At 47.5% G+C, this 15,309-nt stretch overlaps 1 protein-coding gene across 2 annotated transcripts; it reads left to right on the forward strand.

Annotated features, from left to right (window-relative positions):
- Nucleotides 1-2,081: 2,081 nt before the first annotated feature.
- LOC119174340 (uncharacterized) lies at nucleotides 2,082-8,175 on the forward strand. Of its 2 annotated transcripts, XM_075895749.1 has the most exons (6): nucleotides 2,082-2,227; nucleotides 4,142-4,339; nucleotides 6,726-6,857; nucleotides 6,894-7,002; nucleotides 7,700-7,770; nucleotides 7,994-8,175. In XM_075895749.1, the coding sequence occupies exons 1-5, from the start codon at nucleotides 2,191-2,193 to the stop codon at nucleotides 7,722-7,724; spliced, it is 501 nt and encodes a 166-aa protein (XP_075751864.1). In that variant the 5' UTR covers nucleotides 2,082-2,190; the 3' UTR covers nucleotides 7,725-7,770; nucleotides 7,994-8,175. The 2 variants fall into 2 exon arrangements, with proteins under 2 accessions (XP_075751864.1, XP_037281101.2); XM_037425204.2 differs by having other exon boundaries at nucleotides 6,726-7,002.
- The last annotated feature ends 7,134 nt before the right edge of the window (nucleotides 8,176-15,309 follow it).

Raw genomic sequence — 15,309 nt, forward strand, 5'->3', positions numbered from 1 at the left:
TCGCTCGGATCGTTTCACGCAGGTCGTCGGAGTCACTGTCTTGAGCAGCAGCGCATTCTGGAGTCAGGCGACGATTATACTGTCTGGTGAGCATGTCCAGCGTTTTTTCAATGGTGGTCGCCTCGGATACAAATTCTTGGACGGTGTTCGGTGGATTCCTCATTAGTCCCGCGAAGAGCTCCTGTTTGACCCCTCGCATGAGGAAACGAACTTTCTTTTCCTCAGGCATGTCTGGGTCAGCGTGACGGAATAGGCGGGTCATCTCCTCTGTGAAAATTCCAACCTTTTCATTTGGTTGCTGAACCCGGGTCTCGAGTAGAGCAGCGGCCCTCTCTTTGCGAGCGACGCACGCGAACGTTTGCACAATAGCGCCGCAGAAGACATCCCACGTTCGGAGCGTGGACTCCCGATTCTCTAGCCAGGTCCTTGCGGTGTTTTCCAGGTAGAAGTACACACGACGGAGCTTTTCTTCGTTGTCCCAGTGGTTGAGGGCGGCCACACGGTCATATGTTTCAAGCCAGGTTTCCGGGTCTTCAAACGATGAGCCATGGAACGTTGGTGGTTCCCTGGGTTGATGAATGACGATCGCGGGCTGGGACGCTCCGGTTGTCATTGTCGCTGCAGTCGAGGTCATGGTCTTGGTCTTCCGCGCCTTGTCTTATAGAAGGCCGTACTCCGGTGGGAGACCTTGCTGTCGGCGGCTTGTTCGCTGCTCTTGGTTGGCGTCGGTGTTTTCTCCGCGACGGGGGCTGGGTTCACGGCTTGACGGGGGCGTCCGGTACATGAACGAAGCAGCACCTCCACCAGATGTCACGGTGTCGTGACGTGACCGAAGACAGAAAACTTCGTGTTTGGATTTAACTGTTTATTTGGGCGAACCTGTGCCCGGTAAAGGGAAAGTCTAATTACAGCAGCAGTCTTGCACAGATAGCAGTCTCGGACTGATAGCGGCGAACGCAGCGTCGGCCTTCGATCAACAACTGACAAGCGGCGAAGCGCGTCGGCATTTATACCCTTGCCGTCGAATGTTCTAGCGTTATCGCTGGCGGTGGCGTAGGTTCCAGAACAATCTGTACCGTTCGCACAGTGGGCGTGATCTTATCGAAATGATCTACTACAGTCCGGAACCTTCTCGAAACCTGCAGGCACGGTTTGCGCCGAGAATCGTGTGGTGTTTCAAAACGATAACAAAAACTTGGGAAATGGAACGTGGCAATATCACAATCCTGTCGCGTACGTCTTCAAACGCTTCCGGCCAGACAGTGGCACATACCCAGGAGCGGGTATGTCCCGCTGGTATGTGGGTATGTGCTATGGGTGATTGACACTTGAAATCTACGCAGAAACGACGAGAACACACATGGGCAATTTTATTAAGATATACCTGACATAGGTAGCGTGGACCCGACAAATGCAAAGAATAAATTTCAGGGTCCCAGCTGGAATCGAACCGGAGCATCCTGCGTGGCAATGAATTTCACCACAGAGCTACACCAGGTCTCGGAACTACTCTTCAAATAGACGCTAGTCTTCGTAAAACGTCGATAGTGGTTGCAGTGCTGCCTGGCCAATTTTGAAAACATTACAAATACTCTAATACAGCCGTCACGTTGCGTTATCGGTATTGTGGTTAGTTGCCATGCGCTGAAGTTGATTTATGTAGCACTGTCCAATGTCAGTGTCCAAGCGAGCATAGGCGCTTCATATCGGCTTCTGGTGTGGCTATTGAACATTGCGCAAGTGCAAACAACTCGATATATAAATATCTGCAGCTCTTCAACGTATTTCTCTGTGTGCAACAATTGTACATATATTTACCGTCATGAACTAAAGAAAAAAATTGTTGCTCAATAAAAAATTGCAACAAGGTCACCTTCCCTCCGAATGCTTCGCGTAACTTCGATTCCCGGGTACGTGGGATCTGCCGAATTTTTTCTATTAAAAATTTGTCCTTTTTTCGCTTAACATACATTACAATGCTCCACATTGTTCTTGCTTTGTCAGCTTCGAAAAGCTTCATAACCAGCTGTGGTTCGGTGACAATAACACTTAACAATGACTTAATGAAATATATCAGAATAGTTGTCTGTCGTCATTTTATTGCAATAAAGGCAAGCAGGAAGTTCGAAACTCGATAAACTGTGATCAGAGATCAACTGTTTCAAAGAGCTCAGCGAACACCGCCGCAAAATGAAAGTTTTCGTCGTTCTTTGCCTTCTTTCAACCGGTGAGATGTTTTGTCTAGTTTATAGACAGCCAGGTGACTCGCCTGTTAATTTATTTACACACTTTAATAATGTTTATTGGGTGAACCATTTGTTGTTTCTTAAGATCTCCTGTGGTCTATCCTTGTGTTAGTTTATTTATGTAGAGCCTTATCAGCATACTGCCGCAACATCTAGCAGCAGTCCAAAGAGTTGTTAAAGCCGTGGCATAATGAAATCTTCCGAAGTTAAAATTGGCTATTAGAAAGCTTTGGACTGCACCAGCAAATCTAGGAAACTGTGAAAACAGGGAGCATGCACAGTTACCGAGGTAAGCGCACTATTTATTTTGTTGGTACATTATTAGGAGCACTTCCATTATTCTGTATTGTTTCACCAACACGCGTATTATGAATTTGAAAGATTACTTTAAAAAGAACTGTGGTCAAGATGCAAATACGAAACACACCGATTACGGTTGTTTTTCTTTTCGTTGTTCTCTCTTACACTCAATCGTGTTCACTGTGAAATATATTTCGCGATGTAACGTATGCTGTTGGGCTAGTTGGTGTGTAACTGTGCAGAACATCGTTGGCGCAAATTCAAAAGACGAAAGAAGAGACTCGGAAAAGCGCACTTTTTTGAGTATCTTCTTTCGTCTTTTAAGTTTGCGCCAACGATGTTCTGCACATATTTCGCGACCGATATTAAGGCAAATAATTCATTTCTCAGAGTAGCTGGTGTAGTCTCCGCTTCACGTGGTGGTCTAACCCAATAGACACCTTTCTGTACTTTTGCCGACATTTCTTCTTCATAATGTATCTGCGTCATCTTGAGCTGAGCTACGAAGTTACCAGTTTAGCTGATAATAGGCAGAATCGGGCTTCTTTTAAAAAACATCATGGAGTAGCTTGTAGATTTTTTTTTCGTCACTGGGCACGACTTTATGGTTATTCTCTTTCTGTGAGTATTTAGTGCTACTCATGCTCACTATAACTCGTTTAATATTCATTGATTGCGTGTTTGTTAATAAGTTTGCGTAGTTGAGTGTTCCAGTCAAATATACACTGGAGGAATAAAAAACGGAGGTGGCCCAAAGAAAGTGGAACACGTGCTTTCAACTTAGTGAAGATCATTCAGAATTTAATGTTACAATGTAAATATGTGCTTTCGTTTGTATTATCTTAAATAGGCTGTACAAATCTGTTTAAGCAACTTATTCACATCCTTTTCGCATTCCAGTGTCTCTTTTTTAATGACATTTTTTTATGTGCGAGAAAATTATTGAACTTGCGCTTTTTTGCGGCTTCTTTGTGAACGTTGCTAAGTATCAACGAGATAGCGTTAAAGATCTTGTTTCGCCAAAATTCTGCTGCAAGCATCATTGGTTGTAAGCGAAAAATCACCATATTGTTCGTGACCGAAAAATTCAGAAAGATGCAAGTACAATAAATAATGAAAATTTCTGAGTACGAGTGAGGATTGAAGGCCTTCTGCTTAGAAAGCAGGTGCTCTACCACGGAGCCGCACTGTTTGTTGAAACTGCTTTAGAAAAAACACTACGGGAATGTCATGTAGTGGGTGTCTCGTTAACGCATCATATATTGCGTGGCAGAAGCGGGAAATCCCGTCAGATGTCAAAATATGTGAACAGAACAACGAGTGGGTGTTTTGAAAACCCACACATTAAAATGCGCTTCGACACATTTACACATCATCAGCAAAAGCACAAAGAAAGTGAGCAGTTGCTTAGGTTCACAAGGATTACATTCTTTTGACAGCTCTGTAGCACCGGGTGTCTCTGCTTCGCTGCTTTAGTTCTACGCCTTTGTTTTTCCATCGTGCATGACTTTCTCATAGCTTATTAAGGCATAATATTTAGTTTTCTCGATTGCCCTGTATAGTTTTCTGATTATCTGCATGTGTTCTACTCACAGCTGCACTGACGGCTGCGGCAAGAGGTGGTCGTCTCGGAAGTGACGTCGAAGCAAATGGCAGAATAGCCGGTCACCTGTATGCCGGCGTCGAGAGAGTGGGTCCACGTGGATTCCCAGGGTTCACCGCCTCAGTCGGAGGCGAACTAGGCGCACACCTGGGTGGAGGTGCCGGCGTGGGTGTAACCAGATACGGCTACGGTAATACCTAAATAGGATACGTTTTCGCAAAGTGATTTAACATTGCTGACTACACTTTAAAGCATTCACCTTACGAATATGAGGATCGGGGTTCACTGACACACCCGCTTGTTACACGCTTATCATCATTTATATGGGAAATTCATTAGGCCTTATAAACACACTGCGTGCAGCGAAAGACAAATGCTAGGCCTCAAATAATAGCTATGCAGCACTGTTGTCTTTTTGATCGGTGACGCCCAGAATGGCAATTTTAATAAAATAACTCGCTTCCTCCTTCTGCCTTCATACTCTACCCACAAACATTTTTTTTCTTTCTTTTCGTAAAACAAAATAGTGTAGAATGGTATAAATACCTCTTACGTTTAGGTCTTGTCATTTCTTGAATGCATTCACAGACGCAACAAATTTTTTGCCAGTGAAGCTTCAGCGAGTGTTTCACTGCCATGCGAGTAATTTATACATTTTCAGGATCGCGCATACTATGCAGCTCATTGCACAAAAATCACACTCGATGACATGAAATGAAGTGGCAGGAGTTTTTAATAGGTACTGAGGAAAGGTGATTTCGAGAGCCGCACCTCAAACCCCTCTTTACAGAATAAATCAGTGGATCTGCCCACCATGAGAACGCATACGACGGAATATCGTCTTCCGGGCAGTCACTGATGCTGGTGAAAAAAAAAATTGGGAGATACTTCATAGAAGCTGCAAAGAAGTTGTGACGTTAAAACAGGTAGTTAACCGTAAAAAGCGTGTGCCTATTTGCAAAATGCCACCAAATTCAAATGTCACCAATACTTCAATTATTAATTTATTACAAAATAAGTTTATTCACTTGTTTTAGCGAAATAAAGGTAGAAATATAGAGGTATTAAGAGTTCAAATAATATTGTTGAGCTTGGTAGCAAGAGCAATTCAGTCATAAGACCCCAAAACGATTCTATCTTCTAGACATCAGTACGGCATGGTCTTTTTTATGGATAGTGCTAAAAAATCTACTCCTAAGCTAACATTGTGCTTTGTATAACAATGATTGTTCAATTTACACTGCTTTTGTTTTGCTGGGTCTCTTTTATTGCTTTTTTGGGGAGGGGGAGGCAATCTTTTCTTTTTTTATTTACAGAAATCAGGCAACCACCACGTTAGGTAACCTAATTCATAAACAACATATGATAGTGCTAGCTAGTCTGACATATAAACATATCTTGTGCCTTTTCTTGCAAGATTTGTTGTGCCATGTTCGCAATGCAAGAAATTACTCCTTTTGCTGTAACCTCTCTAGGCAAAAGCCTTCAGTTAGCTTCCATAACTACCTCCCTCCTGTGATTATTATTTGCCCGTAAATAGTTGCTGTAGCTATGTATTCCCTTGATATTAGAGAAATTCCTACAAATCTTTGACGAACTGCAGGCTTTTTTAGTTCATTTATAGATATCGGCTTTACAAGACAACCTGCCATAATCACAACACACTGGACCAATGGTTAACGAGCTTATGGCGCAAAGAAACACCATATAAGGACAAGCACGATCGCAATTAAATGAACCAACTCGCCCAACAAGTCACTCTGCGGGTCTATTGATCTGTGTTGCAGGCAAGATAAACTCTAGGACCCTCACGATAACTCACGTCTGGGCTGTTCTTTCTTTATTATGTACTTGTATGATATATTACTATTATTATTATTATTATTATAGTTTTATTATTGTTATTGTTATTATTATATTTATTATTATTATTATTATTATTATTATTATTATTATTATTATTATTATTATTATTATTATTATTATTATTATTATTATTATTATTATTATTATTATTATTATTATTATTATTATTATTGTTGTTGCTGTTGTCCTTGTCGCTGTCATCGTCTTCATTGTTGTTTCACAAATAAACATCCACAATCGCAAACAAAATGAAGAAAATAATGAAGGAGCAGACTCAAAAGTACCGTCGCAATGTGTACTCTTTAGGGAGCAGTTATTACCATATAAGTAAAAAAAAATCTAGAAACAATGACAAGTCTAAAGAATCCACCATAGCAGTGAGAGCACGCACGTAAAGTAGCGAGCAGAAAAAAAAATCATTGCATTCGAACCAAACACCCAATATCTGGAAAAGTATCTTCACTGAACATGTGCAAGATACTCTCAGCAGTTGGTAAAAAGTAAACATGGCTACAATGTTATGTATTTGTTTGTGACCTCAAAAAATAAAACTTGCTAAGCAATTTTTTTCAGTGGCAAACACTGAAAGAAACCAAGATTTTCAAATTTTAAACAATCAGTTGAATGAAACAGTCCATTTTCGAAAATATTAGGAAGGACCTTATGGCCCTATGTTGCATGTTGAACTAATTCCTTCTTCTTCGGCGTAGGTTATCCTAACTGGGGCAATCCATATGGCGGATACGGTGGATATGGTGGATACAGCGGATACGGCGGATATGATCAGGGCTTTGGCTCTGTATACCCCGGCTATGACTACTACTACCCCTATGGCTACGGGGGTGGCTACGGGAGTGGCTACGGGAATGGCTACGGAAGTGGCTACGGGAGTGGCTACGGTGGGGGCTACGGCGGTAGCTACGGTGTTAGCTATGGTGGTAGCTCCAGCTTTCCCACCTCGAGTGCTTCAGCTGGTGGCACCACTTCGTAAGGATGTCATTTCAGTTCACAACTCGGCTAACGACAAGAATAATGAGATCCCCTCCCCCTCAAAAAATAGTAATTTCCAGCGTTTGCAAAGAGATAGCCCCTGACTAAATTAGCTAAGAAGATGAATCTGAACTAGTTGATAGTCGTTTTCTTAGCATGTTAAGAGAGAAGACGAGAAGAGTTCTGCGTAACTTCTCGAAACTATTGAAGATCGATGATGTTTTAATGGTGTTCATAGCTTTTTACAGGCTTTTATATGCAAAGTTGTGCAATCATGGAGACGTTTTAAGTCATGCATGACTTATGTAGCAAAATGTAATTTCCGTAATTTCCGACACAAACAATACCAAGTAAAAGCGATATCTCTATGCCAAAAAGTACATTTTATGTTTTTTCGTAGTTACTACGTTAAAACGGCCCTATTTGTACCCAGCCAACCTACAAAATGAAATTATCACTTCATGAATATTCTAGCGTGGTCGTGTTAATGTTGTGTGAATCGTAGCAAGCGGCTTATTTAATTGTTTGTGGACGCAAAATGGTGAAATATTCTTGACCAAAATGCCAATTTATGATTGTCTGCCTATTAGATATTTGCCATGGCTTACATTATTGTATGCTGAAACTACAATTTGTTTGACGTATTCAGTTAGGTGGCCATGCATTCCTTTTCCGTGTATTTTCCTTTTTTCAGAGCTCGTTCTTCAGCGTCACAATAAAGCACCATGGATCACCCTATCCAGAAATACCGACGTTTTACGAAGCGTACGTGATGCACAATATGTAGTGTGTGTGTGTGTGTGTGTGTGTGTGTGTGTGTTTGTGTGTGTGTGTGTGTGAGCACGTGCGTGCGTGCGTGTGTGTGCGTGTGCGTGCGTGTGTGTGTGTGCGTGCGTGCGTGTGTGTGTGTGTGTTTGTGTGTGTGAGAGAGAAAGAGAGAAAGGGAAAAGCATGCCACGCCTGAGTGTGTTTTTCTTTTTTCTTTCAGGTTTTGGTACCCACCAACAAGAAATTTCGCAGCAAAATACTAAGAACTGCAAGTTATTCTGTGTACTTGCATTTTCAGCGAGTTTTACTCCATCATGTTCGCCTTAAAGCGTACTTATCAGGCAAATTGAATTACGCTATTCACCGTACACTGTACAATAAAACCACAAGACAGCCATCAAACACTTTTCATGTTTCATTGTGACCGCAAATGTGCACAACCTCTAAGCTGAAATTCGTCAACTCTGGGATGTTCTGCGTGAAGTATACGGCCAATAAGTTTCCTGCACACAACACACAGCAATTACTCCAGGCCTAGCTAGCATGGCTGGTAACGTTAGCTCGAAGTTTCGAAGGTGCGTTGAAGCGAGAGCCAACACGCTGGAACCTCAGCCTTGAACTTAGGCCTTCTGCGCAGCAGGCACTGTCCTACCTCATCTACGACACTCATCAGAGCTGCTTAGGATAAGCTTAATATGAATGCCATGTAGTGCGAGGAGTCTACAAGTTATGTAATATATCGTAACAGAAGGGTAGAAACGTCCTCCTCCTCATCAGTAAAAGCATCAGAAAGGAAGCAGTGGCGTAGATCGCGTGTTGCCCAACGGACGCGTATACATAGTGGGCCCTCCACTGATTCGCAAAAGGAAAAATTGTGTGCAGTGGGAACTGCATGATAATATGTACGTTTAGTAGGCAAGGATAGTTAATATCGGGCAATGTTTTGTCCCTGGATGTTCGTTTCCTTGCGGCAACATTGATGCTTAACAGTACGCTATGTTGTTACATCGTTACTTGAAAGCCTTGGCGCAAACTTAAAATCAAAAAAAGAAGCGACAAAAACAGCATCAACTGCCACTCTTTTTGTCTTTGTTTTATTCTTCTCGATCCAACGTTTGTAGCAGATACCTACAGCCGAAGCTTGGCTATCAATTAAGAAAAATATGTGCGTGGGGCCCGCTTACACCATCAAAATCTACTCTAGAAGGCGAGTCTCAAGCGTCCTCCCAATTTTAAGTCATGCTGTCGAATACTATTGAAACTTCGCTGACAAATATTGGCTCACTAAGGGGTTTTTGTAATCACAGGCTCCGAAAGAGAAAAGTTAGGAATGTTAGCCGAAAAAGCGCATGGTCGGAAGTGAAATCTTGACAGTTGATTCAAAAAATCGATTTCAGCATCTCTTCAGTATTCAGTCGCTCTTTTAACACGCAAGAAGTTTACCCCAGAGTCCACCAGGAACTCAGTGACGTATTTTGGTCACGAATATGACGTTGATATAATGTATGCCACAAAATGACAAAAAACAGAATAGTAAGAAAAACTTCCCGCACCAGCCGACGAACCTCCAGCTCCTTGGCCCGCGACGTGTAGTGTATGGTGCTGCACCACCTCAGCTTTCACGCAAGAAGTGAAGCGCCGTACAAAAGCGCCCTTCTATTTCTCACACATTCTCTCCCACAGTGCTCTCTGTTGGTGATTGGGCTGTTGCTGACGTCTGTGAGTGATGACGAGAAGTAAAACGGCATGACACGTTCCAGCGCCAATAGGGAGAGATTCGTCAAAGACACCGAAAGCTTGGCTTCCGGGATTAGGGGGGGGGGGGGGGGGGGGCGCTGCAAGCGCGCGATGATGTAGGACATGCTGCGCTTCGGCTCCGCTGATTTTCGGCTGGAACCACGGGCAACTTCACAGTACCCCGTCAAGACCAGCATCAATCGTTTCGGCAACTCACAGGCAACACGTGGATACCAGTGTCATCCAGGTGGGCCGGTTTTTGACAACTTTACGGCCGATCATCACCCGACCGCGTTGGCGACGCCGTTAAGCCAAACGGCGACGCCGACGCCCGGTGGCGTGGGACCGGCTTTCCGAGGCAACATGGACGCTACTCTCATGCAGCGTGGATACGACCCGCATGCCATGACGTGGAAAATGATTACGATTTCCGAAACGCCAAACTCTGCTTCTTCACCGAGGTTTCGGAGCCAAGCTCTCAACGACGCGGTGGAACGCCGCTCGCAAGCCAACACCAAGAAGGCGGCGTCCGCCGCTGCTTCGGCATCCGGCACGCCAGCTGACAAGACGCAGCCTCCCGCTTCGCGCGCTCTGGGACGCAAGAGCAAGTTTCTCACCAAATGTAAGCCTCGCCCGTTTCCGAAACCGAGTCCGGACGACTATGTAATAGTCGTAAAGCCACGAGAGTGCATCTCATTGCATGATGCTTTCTCAGAGAACTGGTACGGGACTGCGTTTAAGGCATACCTCGGGCCCAAGCGAGCTGAGACGCTGACAGTTATTCCATCGAGAGAGCAAAATTCGATCGTGATTTACACCCCGGACCCTGACACGGCGGACAAAATCATCGGGGACTTCGCGGTAAACATCGAGCACAGGCAGGTTCTGCTCAACGGGTACCTGCGACAAGATGGTAGCAATGTCTGTCACGGAGTCATCGTAGTCCGCAACACAGATACGACGGAGACGCTCCGAGAGAGCGTACGCTGGAGGTCAGGCACCATCGTCGAGGTGCGTGAATTTGGCACATCGAACAAGGCGCGTGTAACCTTCGCCGGCAAGGAGAAACCACGCTTTGTTCACTACGACACAATGCTGATCCCCGTCAAACCCTACTACCGGACGATTCCGGCCTGCGGCAAGTGCGGTGTCGTCGGCCATCGAATGGACACTTGTCCCAACCCACGACCGGATACGTGTGGCCTGTGTGGACAGCAGGTTCCGCTTGTGGAGGAGGGGGGGGGCGGGCCCCTCATGAATGAGTACCCGTATGTTCTGTGTGCGGTGGAGCACACGCCACAAACTCTCGAGCATGTACGGCCAAGTACCGTAATTCCAAGGTGGCCGCACAACAGGGCGGAAAGTTCAAAAGGGCGTCCAAAAAACGACGCAAAGATCAGACTCCCAGTGAGCCACCACGCCGGGAAGTCGCCAAGACAGACAAGCCCGCTTCCCCTACAGGAGGAACCGAAAAGCAGCCGACGGCGCAACCATGCGACGAAGCCGGGCCATGGGCCAACGCCGTCAAAAACGGAAAGCAGGTGGGTGGTACGGGTAGAGCTGCCTCCTCATCCCCCCCTATCATCCCCTCTTCATCGCGTAACGCCGACCAAAATATTGTTACGTGAGTAACGAGACAAAGTATTGCGAATATATTCGAAAAATATATTTGCAAGAGCGGTTGCAGCACTGGCCAGTCTGGCTCCGAGCTCGAGCAGCCAGCGAGCCTCATCTTCTTCGTCGGGCGCACACGCGCATTCGCACTATGGTTTGTGGCAGCCTACAGGTAGCATATAACCCCCGTCGGCAAAGGCGCCGTCTCGGCGCATCTAGATGTCAAGATCATTGGGCGAGTGGTACTGCTTCAGGCGTGCGACGTGTACGATGTCGCTGGCCCTAGGGGTGGATGAAGACGGCGAGGCAGCAGGAGTGATTTCATAAGTGACGGGAGTCACCTCACGAAGCACTCTGTAGGGCCCTGTGTACCGAGAGAGCAGCTTGTCAGACAGGCCAACGTGCCTGGTCGGAGACCACAGCAGAACCAACGAACCGGGCGAAAAGTGCACATCGCGGTGTCGTTGGTCGTACCGACGCCGTTGGTTTGCTTGGGAGGTCAGAAGGCGAGCACGAGCGGTTTCGCGTGCGTGGGCGGCCCGGCTGATGGCGTCCAGAGCATATTGTGAAGTTGGAGCTGCTGGTAATGGAATCGTCGTATCGAGGGATAATGTGGGTTCGCGGCCGAACAGCAAGAAAAAAGGGGAGTAACCAGCCGTGTCGTGGCGCGAAGAATTGTAGGCAAATGTCACGTATGGTAAAGCGATGTCCCAGTCAGAGTGATCTGAGGAAACGTACTTTGCAAGCATGTCAGTTAGGGTTCGGTTCAGGCGTTCTGTGAGGCCATTTGTTTGCGGATGGTACGACGTAGTGAGCTTGTGGCGTGTTGCACAAGAGCGTAGAATGTCCGCTATGACTTTCGATAGAAATGTGCGGCCTCGGTCCGTGAGCAGCTGGCGTGGAGCACCATGTTGCAAGATCACGTCGTGTAGAAGAAAATCGGCGACGTCAGTGGCGCAACTTGTTGGAAGGGCGCGTGTGATTGCGTAGCGTGTGGCGTAGTCTGTGGCCACAGCTATCCACCTGTTGCCAGCAGAAGACAGAGGAAAAGGGCCGAGTAAGTCCAAGCCGACGCGAAAGAAAGGTTCAGTAGAAATATCGAGTGGTTGAAGGCGCCCAGCCGGAAGCGTCGATGGTGTTTTGCGGCGCTGACATTCCTCACACGCCGCGACGTATCTTCTGACGGATCGTGCCAGACCTGGCCAATAGAAGCGACGGCGAATCCGGTCGTATGTGCGGGACACACCCAGGTGACCGGCAGTAGGAACGTCATGAAGTTCGTGGAGTACAGCCAAGCGGAGGTGTTTGGGTATGGCAAGCAGCAGAGATGGGCCGTCTGGATGGAAGTTATGCCGGTATAATGTGCCATTCTGGAGTACGAACGAGCGATAGGATCGGTTCGATGGGGAGGAGTCGAGGCGCTCAATGATAGCTCGTAGGGCTGCATCACGGCGTTGCTCGTCGGCTATGTGGTTCAGTTGAGAAACGGAGCACACGCAGGCGTCGTTGTCAGGTATGGTGGCCGATGGGTTAACTGGATAGCGAGAAAGGCAATCGGCGTCCTGGTGCAGGCGTCCAGACTTGTATATCACAGAAAAGGTGTATTCTTGCAGTCGCAGAGCCCAGCGACCAAGTCGACCTGTAGGATCTCTTAAGGATGAAAGCCAGCAGAGCGCGTGGTGGTCGGTGACGACGGAAAAGTGAGTGCCATATAAATATGGACGAAATTTTGAGACCGCCCAGACAAGAGCAAGGCATTCTCGCTCTGTGATCGAATAGTTACGCTCTGCAGGTGTAAGGAGGCGGCTAGCATACGCGATAACGCGGTCGTGTCCCTGTTGGCATTGGGCGAGAACGGCTCCGATACCGTGACCACTGGCATCAGTTCGGACCTCAGTTCGGGCAGATGGGTCAAAGTGGGCGAGGATAGGGGGCGTCGTCAAAAGTGTTATGAGGTGAGAGAAGGCGGCAGCTTGAGTGGACCCCCACGAAAATGGAACGCCTTTCTTCAAAAGATCGGTAAGTGGTTGGGCGATTGCCGCAAAATCTTTCACGAACCGCCTAAAGTAGGAGCAAAGTCCCACAAAGCTCCGGACATCTTTGGCGGATTGGGGTACTGGGAAATTCGTGACGGCACGAATTTTCTCAGGGTCCGGTCTCACACCAGAAGCATCGACAAGGTGGCCCAGCACGGTAATCTGTCGGCGGCCGAAGTGACACTTCGAGGAGTTCAACTGGAGGCCAGCTTTGCGGAAGACGTCGAGAATGGCCGACAGACGCTCAAGGTGGGTCTCAAACGTAGGTGCAAATACGAGGACGTCGTCTAGGTAACACGGGCATGTTGACCATTTGAACCCGTGTAGCAGAGAGTCCATCATACGTTCGAACGTGGCGGGGGCATTGCATAGGCCGAAGGGCATAACCTTGAATTGGTATAGGCCATCTGGAGTGATGAAGGCGGTCTTTTCTTGGTCTTTCTCGTCTACGGCAATCTGCCAATAACCAGAACGAAGGTCGATGGATGAAAAGTAGCGTGCGCCGTGGAGACAATCGAGGGCGTCATCAATACGTGGTAAAGGATACACGTCCTTTTTGGTGATTCGATTTAGATGCCGGTAATCGATGCAAAAACGCCATGTGTTGTCCTTCTTTTTAACCAGGACGACGGGTGACGCCCATGGGCTTGATGAGGGCTCAATAATGCCTTTAGTTAACATCTTATTCACTTCAGCTTGAATGATCTGGCGCTCCGACGCGGACACGCGATACGGTCGACGGTGAATGGGAGCAGCATCACCGGTGTTGATGCCGTGCTTTACAAGAGAAGTTTGGCCGAGTGGGCGGTCGTCAAGGTCGAAGATGTCACGGTAGGAAGCTAGAAGGCGTGCGAGAGCGGCTGATTGCGCTGGGGGAAGGTCAGGGTCGATCATGGGACGTATTGACATGTCGAGGCATGTGGCATCGAGTGGGCGACAAGGAAAATTGGGGCATGCGTCGGCTGCGAAAGTGGTGACGTGATCATCGGCTAAGGACCGCAACGTGGCAATTAGGATGCCTTCAGGGAGGACTTGCTTTGTGAAGCCGAAATTTATGACGGGTAGACGGGTCCGGTTGGAGGCTACAGTTACGATGCAGTGAGGGACGGTGACGTCACGTGCCAGTAGGACATCAGGAATCGGCGTGACGATGTAATTCCCATCCAATACGGGTGAGGTCGTGGCGAATTCGGTGAATGTGAGGGCTTTAGGCGGTAAGCGGAGGAAGTCTGTGGCAGAAAGGCCGTGTTGAGGTTCAGGGTGAATATCCGGCTGAAGAGGAAGGTCTAAGCAAAGAGTACCAGCGGAACAGTCGATCAGAGCAGAATGGGTCGACAGGAAGTCCATCCCTAAGATGAGGTCATGAGGACAGTTCTGGAGCACCGTGAATAGAACAGGGATGTAACGGTCGGCGATGCGTATGCGAGCCGTACACATGCCAATGACAGGAACAGTGCCGCCATCGGCCACACGTACAGCTTCGGTAGCAGGGGGCGTGAGTACTTTTCTTAAGCGGCGACAAAGATGAACGCTGATTATGGACACATGAGCGCCAGTGTCGACTAGTGCCGACAGAGAAATACCGTCCACGTGTACATCGACAAGATTTTTGTTCGTATGAAGCGTCAATGGAGGGTTTGGTTCAGACAGGGATGATGCAGCACTACCTCCAGGGGCTGCACTGTCTAGTTTTCCGTCGGGTACGATGAAAAGTTAGGCGGCGAGTGATGGCGGCGTGGCTGGGGCGACGGGGAACGACGGCGTTGAGGGGACGGAGAACGAGCAGGAAGGCGGCTGTTAGACGTGTCGAAAGCAGGGGCGGTACGGCTGGACGAATACCGGCGAAGATCTTCATATGGGCTATAAGGTGCGAAAAACTGGCTCCTATGTGGCGGCGTCCAGGAGGCACGGCAGTAGCGGGAGACATGTCCAACGCGGTGGCACCGGAAGCAGATCGGTTTGTCGTCAGGAGTTCGCCATTCCGCCGGGTTGCGAGATCGTGGAGCAACAAATGGGTCACGTCGAGGTGCATTAATGGGAATTGGTCTGGAGGAGGGGCAAGAGATGGGGCAAGCATCAGGGAACCCGCGGTTGGCGAATTCTTGTCGTACGACCGCCTGAATAACGGAGATCGCGGGGGTTGTCGGTA

The sequence above is a fragment of the Rhipicephalus microplus genome, chromosome 5, assembly GCF_043290135.1.
Source record: "Rhipicephalus microplus isolate Deutch F79 chromosome 5, USDA_Rmic, whole genome shotgun sequence".
NCBI lineage: Eukaryota > Metazoa > Arthropoda > Arachnida > Ixodida > Ixodidae > Rhipicephalus > Rhipicephalus microplus.